We start from the raw sequence: 20,589 nt of genomic DNA, 5'->3' as shown, positions 1-20,589 counted from the left end.
CTATAATTTTGTTTGGGAAAAAGCTGCATGATACTCGTTCATTCTCTATAATGCATTTTCGTAGTGAAATTAGTTATCTGATTAACACTAACAGCAGGTGTTCTTGAAAGACCAAGCTGGTGATGCTTTTGCATTTCAGACCATTTACATTTACTCCTCCCAATGGCAGTTCCATACAATGAAGGTATTTGTTAAAATTAAGTTAATAATTTATTTATCACGTTTATAGATATTTAGGTCATTTATGCAGCAGCAGTTATGTAGTGACGTAAGTTCAACTAAATATATTTTGAGCTTTTTTAGGTTGTTAACTTACCTTATAATTTATGTATGAGTGTACTTAAAGCATTTTTCAATTTATGTTTAGTATACTGAAAAGATAAGAGATAAAGAGGAGGTTTTGTTAAAGAAGTTAATGGGAAAAAGACGAAATAAACTAAAATTTATTTCAAATTACAAAAGTCTTAAGGGAAAATCAAATATTTAACAAAAAATATTTAAATGTTTATACCTGTGACCATGATTGGCAATACAATATATAAGTTTGCCATTCCATAAAGTATATATATACTGGCTCGTTACTACCTGTCTATACCTGATAAATTTTTATCATGATAAACGTCAAAATCGTTGTCAAGATAAAAAATTATCAGGTATAGTCTTCATTTATTAGTATTATTGCTTCGTTATGACAAAATTGTTAGTGCTTTTACTCAGACAACTTTGTCTTGAAAACAAACGTCATTAATTGTTATGATAAATATTTGACATGTATAGACATGGAGTTATATATAACGGAAAAGGATGTCCGCCTGTCCGTCAGTATGTTGAAATCAAATTTCAGTAGGCCCCAAATAACTTATATACATGATTCATACATCAATATATCAGCTAGAGTCCCGGTTCGGTTGATATTTAAAAATCGAGAAAATCGGCTAACAAATGGCTGAGATATATGGAAAAAATCACGACTACCTCGATTTATTGATCTATTTTGTTTTATCTATATCTGGATTACTAAGTCATTAATACAGATAATATGGATACATAAAGATAGATATTTTAAAGACCTTTCCAACCACGTACAGTTGGGGAAAAATTAAAGAATTAAAAAATTGTTAGAAGACTTTTCTTTAAAAATATGGGAAAATTGGAAAAATGGTCGCTGTGAATCCCAGAATTCTAAAAAAACTTGTCTAAAATCCCAAACGAATAATTTCAAGAAATAGACGCGTTATTGCCGAAATACAGCATAGTTTGCTGCGAAGGGTGTAACCTCCAGGTTACGCCATGTTCGTGCTAACCACTTGTCCAAAATCATATTGAATTATCTAATTAATAAAGCCAATTGGATGGATATTAACCACGTTTTTCTCTATTTTATTTCAATTTAAAGTTATCCGCTTCTATAAAAATCACTATTTACATGTGTTTGGTATCGTTGGAAAGATATTTAAATTTAAAATATTGTGATGTTACAAAATATTCCAATATCATGATCTGATAAAAATTTAGTTTTTTTAAAAAATAAGCTTAAAAATTAAATATTTTGTAGAAAAAAATCCCAAAAATTTTAATTTTAGGATTTTTGACAATTCGGACCACATTTGTTCCGAGTCCTTTATAGCATATTCTAAACATTTTATGGTGTTTAAAATAGTGTTCCGTTGGGGATTCCCAGCTTTGGGATTTTGGAACTAATGAGCTAAATCCGAAATTTGGTTAAATTTGGAAGGACCTGTAAAGGACTTCTACTAAAAATTGAAAATATTTTTTATTTTCTATTTCATCTCGATAAGAATGTATTTAAGAAAATAATAAAAAAAGTGTTAAAAAAATGTGTACATGGGTTTTTGACTAAAAAACTTACAAATTCAAAATTTTTGTTATATTCAACATTAAAGATACCTATTTTTGGACTCGTACAAATTATTGATTTGAATTTTATTCGTGTGATCGAATAAAACCATTTCCTAACAAAAGAATTAATTTTAGGAAACAAAGAAATAGACACCTATTAAAAATAAATGTAAAATTAAGGAAAAAATTCAAATTTTATTTTTTTCTTGGGAATTTTATCCAGTTCACATTTGGTATTAATAATTTGGAATACAACTGTTTGCCCGTTTTTGAATTTAGAACCCTTAGCCTAAATATTAAAAATTGCAATAAAAATGGATTAATATCGAAAAGTCCTAGTGAAAGCTCTATTAGTATATTTTAAAGATATTCTTGGAAAAAAATATAAAAACACATTACAAGTTCCTTAATAAAATTTGTTTCTAGAAAGCAAAGAGTAATAGCGGGTTTTCGCCCCCAAAAAATACGAAACTTCAACATTTTATAAATTTTCAAAATTAAATTCTCTTATTTATTGCTTTAACATTTTTGTCGTATGATTTTTGTATTTATTGTTTAGAAGAGAAAAATAATTTCGAATGAAATTGTTTACAAATATTGTCATTTGATTTTGACCATCGAAATTTTTTGGAAATAAATCTTGCTTTTCTAAACGGCTAAAGCGATCGTGGGCGATCGGATCGATTTTACGTGGGCGTAGCCAAGGAGTATTTGAGTTTATGTTATTAAAATGGATACTGCATATGCTCCAGGGGCGGCGCTATGGGGGCTCAAAGTAGGGCATTTTTTTGTTTCCCATCCGATTTCAAAGATTTGTATATCCTTGTAAAGCACTCGGCTAGGTTTTGAAAAAAACATGCTTGCGTGAGCTATTTATCTCTTATAATTTCCGCGTTATATGCAATTCAAAATTTAAATTTAAAAATTTTGCCATTCCTTGGTCCGTTTTTTTAAAAATATAGGGCATATATTTGAATTTCGAATTTCTTTTATTAGTTAGACAACTAAATGACCAATAATATACAAAAGATTTCAGGGAAATATCGATTATCAATCTAAAAATAAACGATTTTCAATTTATAAATTCAAAAAATAGTAGATTTTTGCTGTTTTTTGGACGAAAAGGTGATTTAACTTTTTTTTTATTAAAAAAAACTTTCTTTAAGAACATATAACAATTTTATGTTTTTCTGTAACGTATCTTTACGAAGAACGTTTTGGTATAAAAAATATGTTTCATTTTTCGAATATGTCGGAAATTGACCTATTTTTTTATCAAAATTTCAACATTGGGCCACATGTTCTAAAATCCCAAAGCTGGGATCAAAAATCGGAAATCAGCTTTTGAAACCCTGATGTGTTCCCTATTTATCCCCAAAGTATTTTCCCAGCACCGAAGGAAATGTGGACCCTATGGGCAAAATTGCAAAAAATAAAATTTTTGTGATTTTCGCTCCTATATTTTTAAAAAAGTGGTTCAAGGTATGGCAAAATTTTTAAATTTAAATTTTTAATTGCCTATAATGCGGAAATTATAAGAGATAAATAGCACACGCAAGCTCCCCTGGAGCATATGTAGGGCCCATTTTAATAACTTAAACTCAAATACTCCTTGGCCAAGTCAAATTTTATTCCGATCGGCCCAGCCGTTTAGAAATGCCAGATTTATTTTAATCAGGACGAATCCCATTGAAGCATTTAAACATTTTGCATGCTTAAGGTGCCTATTTGGAGAGCCAATAGTGCTGCTTCTGAGGAATCTATGCCTAACATGCCCTATTTTGAGACCCCATAGCGCTGCTCTTGAGGAGTCCAAGGGGACCATTGTCAAACATTTTCTCTCTGATTTTCCTATGTGAAATTTCATATCAATCAGCCGGTTTGAAATGGCAGATTTAATTCAAACTATTTTGATTCTGTCAATCAATTAACATAAATTTAATTTGTTGTTACTGGCCCCTTACACATAATCACACAGCACAGCTCTGTACTGATAACACTTAATAAGGCAATCTTGTATGAAAATGTAAATAATGGCAGAATATAAACATTAAATAATTTTTGAGATAATATTTCTCCAAGAACAAAAAAAAAAGAAAGAAATTAAATACAAAAACCCTAATTGATTACAAGGAAGTTCAGCCAGATAAAGACAAAGACTTTCCATTCTTGTGAACATTAAGAATGAACGAAACAATAAAAGAACAAACGAACAAACTACAGAAGGCTGGAAAAAAATAAAAGAAAAAAAATAAATAAATCTTAAAACAAATTAGTCTTGAACTAAAAGTGTTCACACAAGGAGTCATAATGAAATTTCTCAACAACTCATATTTCATATTAAATTTCATTATAACAATAATAACGACGCTTAAAGATATTCGTGCCACAAAAATTGCAGAAAATACTGAAAATTGTGTAAATGATTTATATTTGCAACGTATTAAAGCCAACTTAAATACGACAACAAATCCCTGTGAAGACTTCTACGAGTACACATGCGGTAATTGGCACAGAAACTATAATGGCACGGAATATATCGATATGCCCGGTTACATGGATTACACTGTCAATCAGCAATTTGCCACAATAATAAAGAGTGTAATGAATAAAACTCAAGTGTATGGCCCACTATTGGATGTCTATGATGCGTGTGTGAATTTAGAGTCATTGCCGTTGAATCGTTTCTTGACAATGATCCAGGAAGAGCTGTATATGAAATGGCCATTATTTAGTCTGAACGAGACCCAGTGGAAAAATCAAACAGAGTTTGATTGGCTTACCACCATTGCCACTTTGAGGAAATATGGTTTTAATGGTGTTTTTGTTACACAAAATATCAATGTCTTGCCCACCAATGGCTCCCATTATGTGCTGGAAATCACACAACATTCAGGCGGCAGCGTATTCGAGTTTGAGGAGGTGGAGGAAATATTTTTAAATTTTGGTTTCTATCACAATGAAAGTCAGTTGCTGACCAGTGAAGTGATGAAATTGGAAAAGGCTGTGGCCAAACTGGCCCAGGTTAAATATGTGAATGAAACGGAAGAGCGCAAGTATAGTGATAATTTTAAGTTGTATACCTTGGAAAAGTTTCAACAATTAATACCCCAGGTAGATTGGCATAAATATTTATCCATTATTCTCAATCGTTCGGATAGTTTAAGTGAATTGCCTGTGCAAACTTTTGCCTTGGATACTGAGTTTTTCCAAAATCTCAATGAGCTCTTTGATACAACTTCTAATGAAACCATAGCCTATTACATAATGCTGAAATTCATGCTGTATATTAATACTAATCTGCCGCGAAATCGTCCCAAAGATTGTATTAAATACTTAAGATCGTATATGCCCGTTTATATGAATTTTCTTTATGAAGATTTTATATTTAAAAGCAAACGCTTTGAAATGGAATTGGCTTTACAGAAAATATTTGAAAATCTAAAATTAGAATTTGTAGAAATGGTGCATGAAAATCACTTGAAATTAGATGAGGAAGAACAAAATTTTATTACAAAGGAACTGCAAACCATGCAATTGAAAATTGGCAATTTGCCGGTTAATTGTACAGAGAAATTTGTAGCTAATTACTATGAAAATTTACTCACAAACTACACAGATTTCTTTTTTAATCACATGGAATTGCTGAAATTTTTCATTCAACAAGAATACGAAAAACTCCATAATATTTATGTACCTTTTGAGCAAAAAATATTCGATTTGGATCCGGCCACATTTTCCTCCTCCTCGCCCGTAAAAATATTCGATAATGCCATTTTAATACCTTACGGTTACTTGCAAATGCCTCTGTTCGATGCCCATCTACATGAACTCTATCAATATTCTCATTTCGGCTTCATTTTAGCCCATGAAATAATACATGCCTACGATCTCTTTCATATAATCTACGATCATCAGGGCAACTACAATTGGCTGGGCTCTCGTGTGGCCTCTCATTATTTCCCCTACATACAGTGTTATGCCCATAGCCCCAGTGATATTTTATCGGAGAACATAGCCGATATATCGGGTTTACGTTTGGCCTATCGCACTTACCAGAAGTTGCTGAAAGATTTTGCAGACTTTAATTTGGACTTTATGAATCTCAGCAAAGAACAGTTTTTCTTTGTCAATTCAGTGCAATTTCTATGTGCCAATGTAAGTAAGATTTCCAATTTAGATTTGGTTGCCTTGGACTTGAGTCATGATATGCATGATACACGTGTACGTCGTAACTGGGGGAATTATGAGGAGTTTGGTCGTGTTTTCGAGTGTGAAAAGAATTCGAGTATGTATCCAGCGGAAACGTGTCGCTTGTGGTGATTTGCTGGTATGCAGCATGAAGACTTTAGCTTTAAGTTTTTATTATTTTTAATTTTAAGATAATTTAAGAAGAATAATTTTATTAAAGAGAGTTTTTAATGAAAATAAATACTTTTAAAATCAACTATATTAACTGAACTAATGAAAGCTGCTTAAAACGATATTGAATATATAAGCAAAACATTCCAAGATTTAGTTATGATGGTCAAATAAGGAAATATATTGGATAGTAGAGAACACTGTTTTCTAGTTACCGAAATATAAACTTGTGGTTAGACAGGAAAACACTTATTGCTAAGCTACCGGTATCGAAATAACTATCATTACCGCTTAAATACCGTTATTGAAATAATATAAATCAGCGTTAGCGTTTCGAATCGGTAGCAAATGAATCGGTAGCTAGATCCGATTTTTGTTAAAACAAAAATATTTAGCAAAATTCATAGAATTTTGTATGTGGTGGTGGCTACATAAGATTTGGCACAGCCCTGATATAGCATTCTAACTTGTTTAATTTTGTAAATGATATTTTAGTCATATAAATTTAGTCATTCATAAGTATATACATTAGGGTGGGTCAATTTGTTCGGGCATGAAAAAACATGACAGGCGTATAGCAAAATCGGAATCTACACAAAATTTTAAGAAAATTACCTAGCTCCCGCTGAGAGACTTCAAAATACACGTTCAAGAAATTTCAGTGTCCAACAAATTGAGACTTTTTGATTGGAACAGAACCGATCGATAAATATTAGCGACCTTATAATTCTGAAAGGGCATGTGATTAGATAATTTTTGTAGAATAAACTTATAGTCCAGCTGGTTTGAATTTTTTTGTTACAGTGCACTGTGGTCAATTCCGGCCAAAAATCCATAACTTCTTTATTACTTCATAAAAATGTTTGAAATTTGGTATTTGTATTAAGAATAACATAACCAACCGATCGATAAATATTTCGATGTTCAAGTACAGGGTTTGGTCAAAAAAGCATGGACGTTCTAAAAGTATAAAAAATTGCATATAAGCGACTGAAATTTTTTCCAAAAATAATGTAATCGAAAAACAATTGGTCATTCAAATTTCGGATTACATATACAGGGTTTGCACAAACATTCATGAACGTTTTAAGAGCATCGAAAAAATTTGGTTATTCATGTAAATGCCTGAAATTTAGTCCAAAAATGAAGAATAGCATAAGTGATTGATGAAAATGGTCGTACAAATTTCGGAATACATATACAGGGTTTGGCCATACAATCATGGACGTTTTGACATTATCGGAAAATTTAGGTTATTCATGTAAAATTTTAAATTTGGTGTACATTAAAGAAAAACACACTTGATCCATCGGAATAAATATTATAAATTGAATATAGGAGTTGGCCAAATAAACGTTATAAAAGTATCGAAAAAAGTATGTCATTTTTGTAAATGGCTTCAATTAGGTTTATAATTAAAAATAACATAAATGATCCATTGAAAAAATTTCGACATAGACGTTTTTAAATTGACCAAAAAAATACAAAAAAAATGTGTAAAATATGTAGGCACTGAAATCATTCTGGTTATTAGAATGGCAGATAATTGCAGCTGAAATTTATAGTACTTACTCTTGATACTTTACAGTATTAGATGTAATTTACACTTAACCTCTAATAGCCCCTTTTAATTTGTTCTGGCCTTTCAAACTTTTTATTAATTTAGTTTCTATAGATTTCAAACTAGTTCCAAATCATTTCACTTTTATATAAAAATAACACTCAAAAACTGCTTAATAACTACGTATAATGGGTAACTGCTAACTTTAAAGAAAAAAGCACAGGCTACTTCAATTCAAAAGTAAAAAAATCTAATTTTTATAATATTAAAATGACAAGAAAAAAACCTTTGACTTTACAGCTCTATAAATAACCATATAGTTACTTTATAGCCAAAATAATTGTGATACTGTATATTCTGAAGTGTTAAGAAAAATTTACCATCAAAATTTTATAAAAATTAAAAAAACAAAAAAAAAAAAAATTTAATTTTTTGGTCGAAGGAAGCATTATACTGAATGAAAAAATTTTTGTAAGTTAATGTCTGAGATAATTCTTATTGTCAGAGTTATATTGTGGAATTTTATGGGGATCATTTTTGTGGAAGATCTTAACCCTTATCTCCACTCTTTAGGAGTCAATTTGACCCTTTTTTCGAGAAAATCAAAAAAAAAAAAAAAAAACATTAAGGATTAAAATATTCTAAGAAAATGTTTGCCGAAAAATTTCAGTGGGAGTCACCAATGATATCAAAGTTGTAAATAAAGCTTTTTACGCTTAATCAGCAAATTTACACGCCACCTTGGGTCTCACATTTTTAAAAAAATCTCCAAAAATCTATTTATTACCCGAATGAGCTGATATTTAAAATACATTTAAGCATAAATAGCGTTATTTTTTTTTTGGTATCTTTGGTGACCTACACTAGAATATTTCGTAGAATATTTTAATCCTTAAATGTCCTTTTTTAAAGGACTTTCTTTGATCAAATTGACTCCTAAAGAGTGTAGATAGAGGGTTAAGATCTTCCACAAAAATGATCCCCATAAAATTCTACAATATAACACTGACAATAAGAATCTCTCAGACATTAACTTACAACAATTTTTTTCAGTTAGTATAATGCTCCCATCGTTCAAAAAATTAAAACTTTCATCCACTGTAAACAAAAAAAATTCAGACAAGCTGGAGTATAAGTTTATTCTACAGAATTGATCTACTCAACATGCCCTTTCAGAATTATAGGTTCGATATTCTGTTCAAATCAAATAATCGCAATTTGTTGGACAGTGAAATTTCTTAAAAGTGTATTTTGAAGTCTCTCAGTTTCTTGGGGAAATTTTCTTATAATTTTTCGTAGATTACATTTTTGCTATACGCCTGTTGACCAAAAAAAATTTAACCACCCTAATATTCATACATAGTTTGTTGCCCATAATTAATATTAATCAAGGAAACATTTTTGTTCAAACCAAGTACATACAAACATACATACGTTGCAGTCAATTAAAACAAAAATTCAAATTAATTGTGTATGTTTTTTCATTTATTTCTATATACATATTTCACAGATAAATCTTGTCTTGTTGTCATGATACTCGTACATATACTTAGTACATACATATATACATATACATATGAGTAAGTAATAAATTATGTATTTTTAGTTATTTATTTGTAAAATGATAAATAATTTCAAAAATTTCTTACGAACAATCACGTACTGACAAAGCACAAGTTTGTACATTTTCAAACTATTTTTGGGAAAAAATGTACAAAAGCAACAATAACGAGGTATCCGTTCTAATCGTCCTACTTATATGGAAATGTTGTCATATTTAGAAGTTGTTATGTGTTAAATAATTTTTAGAGGCGCAAATTTTCAAATTAATTTCGGAAATATAATTTGTTGACATATACGCACAAAAACACTTTGGCTAGCTTTAACTCTCTAAGGCACCAGTTTGTCTAAAAGAGGAGTTTTTTTTTTTGTTGTTTAAATTTTATTTGAAATTGTTTACAGTTGTTTTGGTGCTTAGATTTTAATTGTCTAATAGTTTTGCTCTTGCTGTTTTTAAAATGCTTTACATTCCCGCCACAGATAATTGAAACTTGTAATTATTTATTTGCCAACACTGTATAATTATCAAAGCTGCTGTTAAGCCATAAATGCTAAATTGAAAAATATAAAATGTATGTGTGTAATCACTGTATTTAACAGCACTTAAATGGTAAAAGCAGCAGCAGCAGTCCATTTGACGTTTTGTGTTTTTCAAATTAAAAGAATATCAAATCAACCAATACGAAGAGTGTCATTACATAAGCTTGTAAATTACACAGTGATACAAACGTAAACGAAACAAATATGCAGTTAATAGAACTTTTAGTTTCTCTAGATGAAATAACAGTATTCTTAAAGTATCTAAAACTGAAATCCCAAATTTGGAATTTTAGGAACACTTAGCCCGAAGTATCTAGAAGTATCTAGGTAAACTGCTATTAGCATATTTAAGAACTTTTCTATGTTAGAGTTATCCTTCTTGAGATAATTTTCAGAAAATATAAAAGCTTTATAACTTTACTCTTTGCCTAGAAAGCAAAGAGCAGTTTTTCGGCCACAAAATAAAATAATTCAAAATATTTTATTTTAATTAGACACTTAAATGATTTTCTTATTTATTGTTTAATAATAATAATAATAGTGCCCGATATTATGATAGTGCCCGATATTATGTAAAAACTGGGCCAGGGTATGGTGAAATTTTGAAATTTGAATTTTCAAAAGCGTCTATGTTTTTATAGGTTTAATCAAGAGCTTTAAAAAACATATTAATATATTTGATTTTAGTCAAACCATTAAAATATAAGGCAAGCATTTAAAAATGTTGCATTTCGTTTTTTTAAAAAAGTACGTTGTTTTAAACTTAACCGAACAAAAACTCTCTACTAATGCTCGTAATTTCAACAAATAGATATCTGTCAGTGTTTAGTTACTTGCTCAAGTTTTAAGTTTGTATAAGAGATTGGAAGATAAAGAGATCTTTCCATTCTACTCTCTTTCTTTACTTGTGCAAGTAAACTTGATATACACCATTTCGAATTGTATTTCAGAAGTTTCTGATTGTATTTCCGAAATTAATAATTGTATTTCAGAATTTTTTAACTGAATTTCAAAAATTTACAATTATATTTTTAGAATTTTCTAATTGAATTTCAGAATATTCCAATTATATTTTCAGAATTTTCCATTTGTATTTCAGAAATTTTCAATTGTATTTCAGAAATTTCCATTTGTATTTCAGAAAGTTCTAATTGTATTTCAGAAATTTCCATTTGTATTTCAGAAAATTCTAATCGCAATACCAATGGAAATTTCTGAAATACAATTAGAAACTTTTTAAGCATAAATTAAAAAAAAACTTCTAAAATACAAATGGAAATTTCCGGTCAAAAATTTTGAACTAGTTCTCATGACCTGAATATGCTGATATTTGACATTCATCATCTTTAAACTGATAAAATAATCACTAGATCATGCATTAACCTGATGCCAATGCAATATTTGAATTTAAGTTTGAAAATTCGAATATTTTTTAAATCTCAAGATCATGCGTATTCTTAAATAAAATAGTTTTGAATAAAAATAATTTGAATAAAAGCTTTATTTTAAAAATGTTCTTTCTATTATTGTTTCATTCATATACATTTTTTAATTTTGATTTTAATTTTAGCAAAATTTTATTAAAATGATTTAAAAAATCTTTATCTTTTTTCCAATATTTCATTTGTTCATTTAGGGTTTATGCCATTCGTCTTTCCCAATAACAATTATGTATAGATACTTGTTTCTATATCGAATGAAGTTGCAATACACACGCTCGAAACGAACGTTGCAACCGCCAACATGGTGCATTAAATGACAGACTGCACAAACTGTTTTGGTTTGAATTGCTCATTCATACTCTCACCAAAACGTGTCTGGTATATCTATCTTAAAAAAGAATAATAATAAATACGATGGAAAAAAAACTCGGAAAACGGCATAGCGTGGTTTATAGGTCTTGCTGAGTACACTACAAATTGTCTCTAAAAATTTCAGAAGCACCCTCAAATTCAGAAGTTATTCTGAAAAAACCGTTTTCAGTAATGTTCGTCGACTTATCGACCTGTAGCTTTGTCAGTTTTTGTCCGACTTTAAATTTTTTAACGGGTTTGGAAAGAAAACTGCTTACGATTTCAAATGACGTGCATTTTTTGTTACATTTTTAAGTTATAAGTATGGTTTTTGTTAAGAATATCTAAAAGAAAAACAAAATTTATCAACATATTTGATTTTAGTCGTTTTTCATTGCTTATTTTGATATGAAAGCTTATAAAAATGTATACCAATATTTATAGGAAATTTAGTTCTTAACAAAACGTGGTTTTAATTATTCAAATCGGATGAAAATTCTAAAAGTTATTTAACTTTTAATTAACACCATTTTTAGTATTTTCTCCCCCAGCGCATATAAATAAAAATAAACAAAAAACTGTAGAAAAAAAAATATTTGCAAAATTTTGAATTTACAAGGTAAATTTTTTCGAACTTTTTTCAAAAAAGTTTAATAACTTTTGCAAATATAAACCGATTTTAACAAGTGATATCTCATTTTTTCCCATATAAAGTTGTCTTTAAAACACTGTGCAAAAAAGAATAGGTTTTCATAGAAAACAATTAAATTAACTATTGTTGAATATGAAAAATTACGAAAAAAAAATAAAAATAAAGTGAAACATTTTATGAAAACTTACGCAATTTTTTTTGATATACATTTTACATACATATAGATTCTTTGTCTATCTATAATTGTTTAAAAGTTTGAAATCGGTCTAAAAATGTGTGAGTTAGAGATACTAAAGTACTACTACCCTAAAACAGTTTTTTCAAAATATCTCAAAATTTTGAGGGTGTTTCAAAATTTTTGAAAACGGTTTTAGTATGTCCTTATCTAGGCCTACAACCCCCATTAGGTCGCTTTTCAAGTTCTGACAAAAAGTGTCATTTTGTAGCAGAGTGTAATTAAATATGTAGACTTATTTTCATACGGCGCACAGTGTGGCAAATTTAAAAATAGAGGCCAAAACTCTATAACTTTTGACACAGGCGGAATTTTTTGTTTGATAGGTGACTTGTTTGTCCTTATTTTGGTATATTAATTTGTATATTAGGTTGAAATTTATAACAAAAAATTGAGTATTTATTGTATTGTATAACATAAAAACCTTTCTGAGTCCATATTTTTGTCGAATAATTAAAAAAATTTAAAAAAAATATTGAATTTTTTTAGAAAAGTTTTATAAGAAATATTTTATTTTCCAATAAAATTTAAAAATATTTTATTAACCAATAAATTTTGATAGAGGAGATAAAAAAAAGACACGTGTATCGCCGTTTTGAAAGCTTACATCTGAATTTCATTTGAGGGGGGTTAAAGTTTCCCAACTCTGGCACATTCTTATTGTTAATCGGCATAATAAACCATGTGATCCTTACATTTTAGGTATAAAATGTGTTCAGCAAATTCATGTAAAATGTTACGGAGAACATTTTTGTAGAATATGATAACCCTCTAAATCCACAAGGCATGGGTCGTTTTTGTCCTTCTTTTAAAAAAGAGCAAAAAACACCATTAAAACAGGGATTTAAATGTTCCGCAAAAATATTATCTGTGATATTTTACTATAAGTCCCTGAATACACCAGAACGGGGAATTCAATCAGAAAGTCAGAAATAAGATATAACAAAAGAGAGCCTAGGGTTAATTTCGCATTCATTAAGAATTTTATTTTAAAGTACCCCAAAAAAATTTAGCATGAAAAAAAATTATTCAAATTAAACTAAAAATCACTAATATCTTTATTATTTTACCTTTGATAGAAAATTTGGATAGGAAGTATTCATTAATTACATTTTTTTAGCTCTAGACAATTCCACTTTATCATACAATGTCCAACATATTTCAGCTATAAGCGTTCTTCAATGCGTGCGCATGTCTGATGAAATTGTTCACCATGCTCATCAGATTCTGTTGACAACTAGTTCTCAAAGTAATCCATATGAGAATTTAAAAAATAAATTTTTGTTGAATTTTGGTCAAAAAATTCATCAGACATGCGCACCCATTGAAGAACGGTATAAATTCAAAAGCATTCATTCGCTTATCGCGTATAACATATTGTTACGAATTTCCAGGCAGTCGTTACAGACTCATGAAGCTTCTACTTATCAACAATGTTGATAGCCCGCAGTTATTAGCATTGTTCATAAGTATGGCAACACTAAATGCTTAAGCAGCTAACATTAACATTGAAAGCTCTAGAATTCCAATATTCTAGTTTGGTCGTTAAGATCATTGTAGAAATAGAGTTTTCAAGAAGCATCTAGATGGTAATACAGAGTATATAAATTGGCCGTGAGGACATCAACCAGTCAGTCTAGTTTGAAGCATCGTTAAGTAAAGACAAATTAACTCAATTAAAGTTGTGAATTATAAACGTGTGTGTTTGTATTAAAACACATAGTGAATATTTCAACTGTTGTCGTTGTACATTTGAATAAATAAAGAGTTGTTATAATTTTAAACTACTCAACTGCTTTTATTTGCAATCAAAAGTATCCGGTTTATTTAAAAGAAATAAACCAACGTTTTTAAAAGGTAAAAACGTAAAAATATTTATAACAGCATACTTTTAGGCATTTATGAAAATAGTTTTTCAATGAGTTTAAAATTGAAAAATATTAAATAAGATTTTTCAAATCACTTGCTTAGTGTCAGTTTAAAACATTTCCTAAATTCATTAATGATTCAATTATTTCCCAACTCTGTCTACAGGCATTTGTCTGTCATTCTTCCCTAATCACACATGGCTACACATATACGTACTCATAATATGCAAACATTTAGATACTTTGTGTTTGTGAAGGGAAGTTTTGAAAAATTATTAAAATCTCGGTTTTTATCAATATCATAGGCAAATTTTCATTTCTGTATAAACGAAAGTGTATGTGTTTATTTAATAGCATTATAATTTATCATTATGTCGATATCTAATGACTATATGATCGATATTTAGATGTAGTATGGCTTTTTAATTAAATATTATGGCACAAAACCAGAAATAGATAATTAAAAAATGAAAATTATATTAGATTTCTCAGAGAGCTTTTTAATGCTACAAATAAGTAAATTAATGTACAAAATGTTGTGCTACTAATATCAATTAAGAACTTGTTAATTACATTATAAAAGCTTTGGAAACATGAATTATTTGTGTTGCATTTAAACATTTCATTACTAGGAAATTTCTTTTAATGTAATTTGATACGAAAAATACCATAATTGAATTTGATACGAGTAATTATTTAATTTTGTGAAATGAAAGAGTTTTTTCTTTGGTAACAGCAGCTGTCATAAAAACGTTTTAATTTAAGGTTTTTTCAAATTCCATTTAATTTTTTCATTCAATATGTCACTGACTAATGAGAGCTGCAAGAACTTAAGTTCTTCTTTGATAGATATTAGGGTGGTAGTTATTATTAAATTTTACTATTCTTCTACAGATGCAACAAGTAATGTTAATATCGGAATAGTAGTGTAATAGTATAAATCACACCATAAATTGCAGACTTAAGAGCAAAAAATCAAAATCGTTCCACAATTAGCCAAAATGAAGACGAAAAGGTACTGAAAATCTGTTATTAAAAATGTGTACTGCCCTAATACTGTATAAGCAAACATTTCATTTTTATACGACTATAGTTTCTGCTATTTTATTTTAAATGCCTCCCATCAACACATAATTACAGAAATATGGGTCAATAGTTGAAAAAGAAATGAAACGAATTTTAGAAAAAATTTATTCACATGTGTAAAAAGAAACACAAAACACACATAAAACCGGAGGTAATATGATACTTTTGTGTGAATGTGACTTCACTAAGCTGTCAACTTTTATTGGACAATAATAACAAGGACATTACAGAAAAAAAGTAACAGATAATATATCCTGCAAAATAAAAACTAAAATATATAAAACTAATGTGTAATTAGCAATCATTGATGTGAAATAAATGGAAATTACTTATAGACACATACATATGTGTACTAGGGAGGCCCTTATCGATTTTCGATGCTGCCAAGGCGTAAAATTTATATCCATCATTTAGAAATCAATTGCTGAAAAATTTTAAAAATTAATTTTTAAACAAAAATCCAATTAAAAAAGTATTTAAAAAATAAAGAAAACTAAAAATCAGGATGACAAACGAAAATGCTGACCCATAAACCGAGATACAAATTTTCAACTTTTTAAAATTTCGATTAAATTATTTTTAAATATAAAATTTCTGATTTGATATACATATTGTTAAGTTTTTACATTTTAAAAACAGTGGTTTATTTCCTTTAAATAAAAACTATTATTTTAATTGCGAGAAAAAGTAATCAGTAGTTTAGAAATAGTAAGAAGTCTTTATTTATTTAAATTTATATAACAATTTAAATAGCCACAACTCGCTTTTACTTTTATATACACATCACCATCTTCTAGAAGTTTTATGAATAATCTAACGGAAATATTACAATGTTCTATGTACATTATCAAAATGGCCCTAGCATAGTCGAATAGGACATAGAAATTTATGTAAAAAAAGGTTTTCGCGGTTTTCAGTTCACCCACAAAACGCAGAAAGGTTTGGAAATTCTTTTTTATCCAAAAAACCCAAATAGTTTTTTTTTTATCAATATATCAACCTGGCTCGAATCTTTATTTAAAACTAGTTGATCGCATTTACTAATGTTAGTTCTTCATTTATTTATTTGCAAATAAAATATCTAAATTTTTACTGCCTACTTTAGGGAGCTTTTTTTATTACAGTTGACTGGACTCACAAAAAACAGAATTTCCGAGTTTTACCCGGAATTTTTGAATTGTTTTTCTTTACAAACCATCTCCTGAAAATTTCGAATCGAATAAAAAAAAATAAGCCAAATCGCTCCGGCCGTTCTCACGTGATGACATTACATACATGGACCATTTCATTTTTATATATATATTTTAAAATATACCGGGGTAAAGAAGCTTTAATAATCCCAATGCAACAGCAAAACAACATATGCGTAGAACGTGGTATTAAAGTAGTACATGACTAGGGTATTCATTTGAGTAATGATCGTTCGATTAATCGAATAATTTTTTACGAATAATTATTCGAACAGTTTAAAAATTACAACTTTCGAGTAATGAATAATCGAATAAAAAGAAGAAATGTACATACATATATATTTAAATTTATTAAATTGCTTAAAATTTTTCATAATTCCAAATTTAAATAAGTAATAATGACTTTCTGAAATTCGACAAATTACTAAAGATAAAGGGAGTCTTTCGATCACTGTAGATGAGTGGTCCGATAGCCCCTTCCATAAATATATAAATATTACTGGAAGAAGTTACAATTCTTAAAAAAAGTCTTTCAAAATGTTTAATTTAGGACTTGAACCAATGAAAATGAAAGGTACCCAGAAAAAACTTGGTAATGACTTGCAATTACTGAACAGCTTACTTTTCAATGACTACTACATACCACCTGCATTACATATAAGTAGTTAAGTAATGGCTGGCATATAATCTAATACATACTTGTTTATGAGCTAAAGTCTAAAAAACAAAGTAAACAAACAAAACAAATAATCAATTTCTTTTTCTCAATTTGCCCATTTATTTTATTGCATGTTTATTTTTAGTAAAACAGAAAATAATTTAGTCTACTGAGTGAAAACCATTATTTGATCCACAATAAAATAACTAAGCAGTGGTGCAGTGAGTAGAACAGCAGACTACCAAACGGATAGTTCTTGGTTCGACTTATTTTTTTTTTATTTTTTGTTTGCAAATACAAAATTCTATAAATAACTCTACAACAAAGCAACTTATTTAACTGCCTATTTGTAAGCGAGTGTGGTAAGTACATGTCTCCAATGACATCACCGTGTTAAAATAATGAGTTAAAAAGCTATTGTGTAAGATCGCGAAGATATTAAAATATATACAAGTGATGTTATTAACCGATTACGATTAAGTGTTGCAAAATATTTAATAAATCTAATGATAAACACAAAATATTGCAAATTGTTGTAAGAGAAATCATCTTGCATGTTAGAAATCTTTGTCTAACATGATAAACTTTTTCGTATTTTTAAATGCGTCTGTCTCATCTCATGCACTGGCACTGTCTGTCTTCAAATTAGCCACGTTCACTGACAATGCTATTAAACTTTGGACAGATTTGTGTAATTCCCTAAGACCACTTGATTAAACAAAGATTCGGCAACGTTGATAGAGCTTGAGGGTATATATAATACAATTTCTTATAAATAATTTAGAAAAACGGAATAATTCATTTACTAAAGAATTAACGACATAAAAAAGTTTTTAATACGTTTATATTGTACTTGAATTCAGGATCATGTCCAACTAGCTCAAATTTTTTAAAGCATAGCTCCAAAACGGAAACTAAAGAGTTTGCTAGTCAATTGTTTTATAGATTGTTCAGGTTTTATAGACTGATCAGAATATTTCTGATGGACTTTGTTTTCGAATATTTTTTTAACATTATCAATACTTTAGTTGTTAACTTTAACGTTTTTCTTTAACAATAAAATATTTTTTTAAACAAAATTTTAATTATTCGAATAATTCGATTAATTTTAAATGTTTGATCGAATTATTTAAACAAGTTAAAATCTCTTATTCGAATTATTCGTTTTATTCTAACAAGAGAAAAATCGAATCCATATTCATAAAATATTTAACATTTTTTATTTAAAATGAATGTACTTTTTTTTTGGAAGATTTTAAAAATCGTTTTTGTAGATGATGAGTTTTATTCCAAAATGACCCAAATTTTTTTTCCTAATTAACACAAATTTCACCATCGCTAGAGCCAAAATATGTTATGTACATACTGATCACCTAGAGTTTTTAAAGCTTCTTTACAGTTAATGTTGTTATACTTATAGACAATGCTAATAACAGCTAATAACTTATCAACATTGTTGATAAGTAAAAGTTTCTACTGATGGAAATGTTTATAAACATGATGATTACACACCGTTAAATTTAAATTGATAATGCAATTTCGTAATAATAAAATGATTATTTTTTAATTTTTGGAAATTTCGTTTAAAATTTTTTTTGAAAATGTAAAATCTCAAACTATTTTTATATTTTATATTTAAATATCTAAGGGCGACTGAAATACAAAATACAATTTTTAATTGAAGTTTTTTCGCTTGTTTTTTAAACTTACTTTGCAAATGTTGCTACTTTGACCCAAAATTCGAAACTTCAAATTAAATGTGCAAACTCTAAACGTTAGCCGATCTTGATAAAATTTTCAGCATTTAGAAGCGCAAAATAAGGGCAACCCTAATCCTCACACAAACTACATAACAGGCTCTCAGGAAACAGCAAAAAAAAAAAAACTGCTCTCATTCAATACCTTTTACCACCACTCACATATACACACTAATGTTAAACCCTTATTACTACAGTTGCACTAATTATAAATGTGGTAACAAATTGTTAGCTTGGTCAACCCGTGGTGGAAAGCTAATGTAAAGTTAATGCAAAAATGGTTTTAACCGTTTTTTGTAATTTAATGAACATCAGAGACAGACAGAGAGGAAGACATACAACTTCTGTTAGTCATTTAAACAATGTCATGCCTTAAAATGGCCACTACATTATACAATTATCTCAGAGAGTGAGATAAGACAAGATAAACAAAGAAAAAAAATTACGAAAACGGAAGTTAAAGGATATGTGTTAGGATATATTTGTGGATGTTTAGTATCAGTGCGGTGATCTAATTTAAATTTTTAAGCTGTGTTAGTATTAATGACTTTAATTTCACTAAGTAAACTAAGTAAACTAAAAGTTTGTTATAGCAATAGTTTTGCTGTTTAGTTAAAATATTAAACAAATTTCATGCAGTATCTGTATAAATTCTAATACTAATTAGCAGGGAAACCAAAATATGCAAATGTAAGTTTTTTCTGGTGAGTCTAATGGGCACATGGATAAGATATTTACACGTTTCAGAACTATTAAGGAATTTTGGCATCGATTTGGTAGTGCATACTTTTGCATACTTCACCCTTAAATGCATATTTTTGCATATATTTGTTTTAAGAGCATATCTATGTCATATTTTTGCATTTTAGAGCATATTTTACTGTTTAATAGCATATTTTGACTTTATCAAAAACAAATTTTGTCTTACTTATTTTTCGCTGTTGTGTTACAGGTTTTTACTTACTTTGTTTAAAATTCAAAATTGAAAAATATATGGTTTTTTTTTATAATAAATATAAAATTTTAGTTCTAGTTCAAACTTAACCGTTCTAAGTGTTAAAGAAATATTATCTTTTAAATTTACTCCTATAACATCAATTGATGTCGAAAGAACATTTTCTATGTATAAAAATGTTTTCAGATCCAATAGACAACGATTTTTATTTGAAAATTTAAGTCAACATTTTGTAATTTATTGCAATAATAACCTTAATTCAAGAAATTACTTTATCTTCTTCTTATATCTAAAAATGAAATGGTCCATGTATGTAATGTCATCACGTGAGAACGGCTGGATCGATTTGGCTGATTTTTTTTTATTCGATTCGAAATTTTCAGGAGATGGTTTATATAGAAAAAAAATCAAAAATTTCGGGTAAAACTCGGAATTTTTTTTAGCGTCCAGTCAACTGTAATAAAAAGCTCCCTAAAGTATGCAGTACAAATTTAGATATAAATTAGCTGAAC

The 20,589-nt window shown here is 28.5% G+C and overlaps 2 protein-coding genes across 3 annotated transcripts in view; one reads left to right on the top strand and one right to left on the bottom strand.

Annotated features, from left to right (window-relative positions):
- LOC135963800 (ankyrin repeat domain-containing protein 50) overlaps positions 1-20,589 on the bottom strand; it is a 123,960-nt gene that overhangs the window by 84,146 nt on the left and 19,225 nt on the right. For both annotated transcript variants that reach the window (XM_065515787.1, XM_065515788.1), the window contains exon 2: positions 317-371. The gene's annotated coding sequence lies outside the window, so the exon portion shown is untranslated. The remainder of the gene's footprint in view (positions 1-316; positions 372-20,589) is intronic.
- LOC135963799 (neprilysin-11-like) lies at positions 4,160-6,310 on the top strand. Its single transcript, XM_065515786.1, has one exon. The coding sequence runs from the start codon at positions 4,171-4,173 to the stop codon at positions 6,181-6,183; it is 2,013 nt and encodes a 670-aa protein (XP_065371858.1). The 5' UTR covers positions 4,160-4,170; the 3' UTR covers positions 6,184-6,310.

The sequence above is a fragment of the Calliphora vicina genome, chromosome 1 (assembly GCF_958450345.1).
Source record: "Calliphora vicina chromosome 1, idCalVici1.1, whole genome shotgun sequence".
NCBI classification, from domain to species: Eukaryota; Metazoa; Arthropoda; class Insecta; order Diptera; family Calliphoridae; genus Calliphora; species Calliphora vicina.
Note: the sequence above shows the minus strand (reverse complement) of the source record. Positions and strands in the feature narration are given on the sequence as shown.

Excerpts from the sequence above, each read along its gene's own strand:
- LOC135963799 (XM_065515786.1), top strand. The coding sequence starts at position 4,171 with ATGAAATTTCTCAACAACTCATATTTCATATTAAATTTCATTATAACA.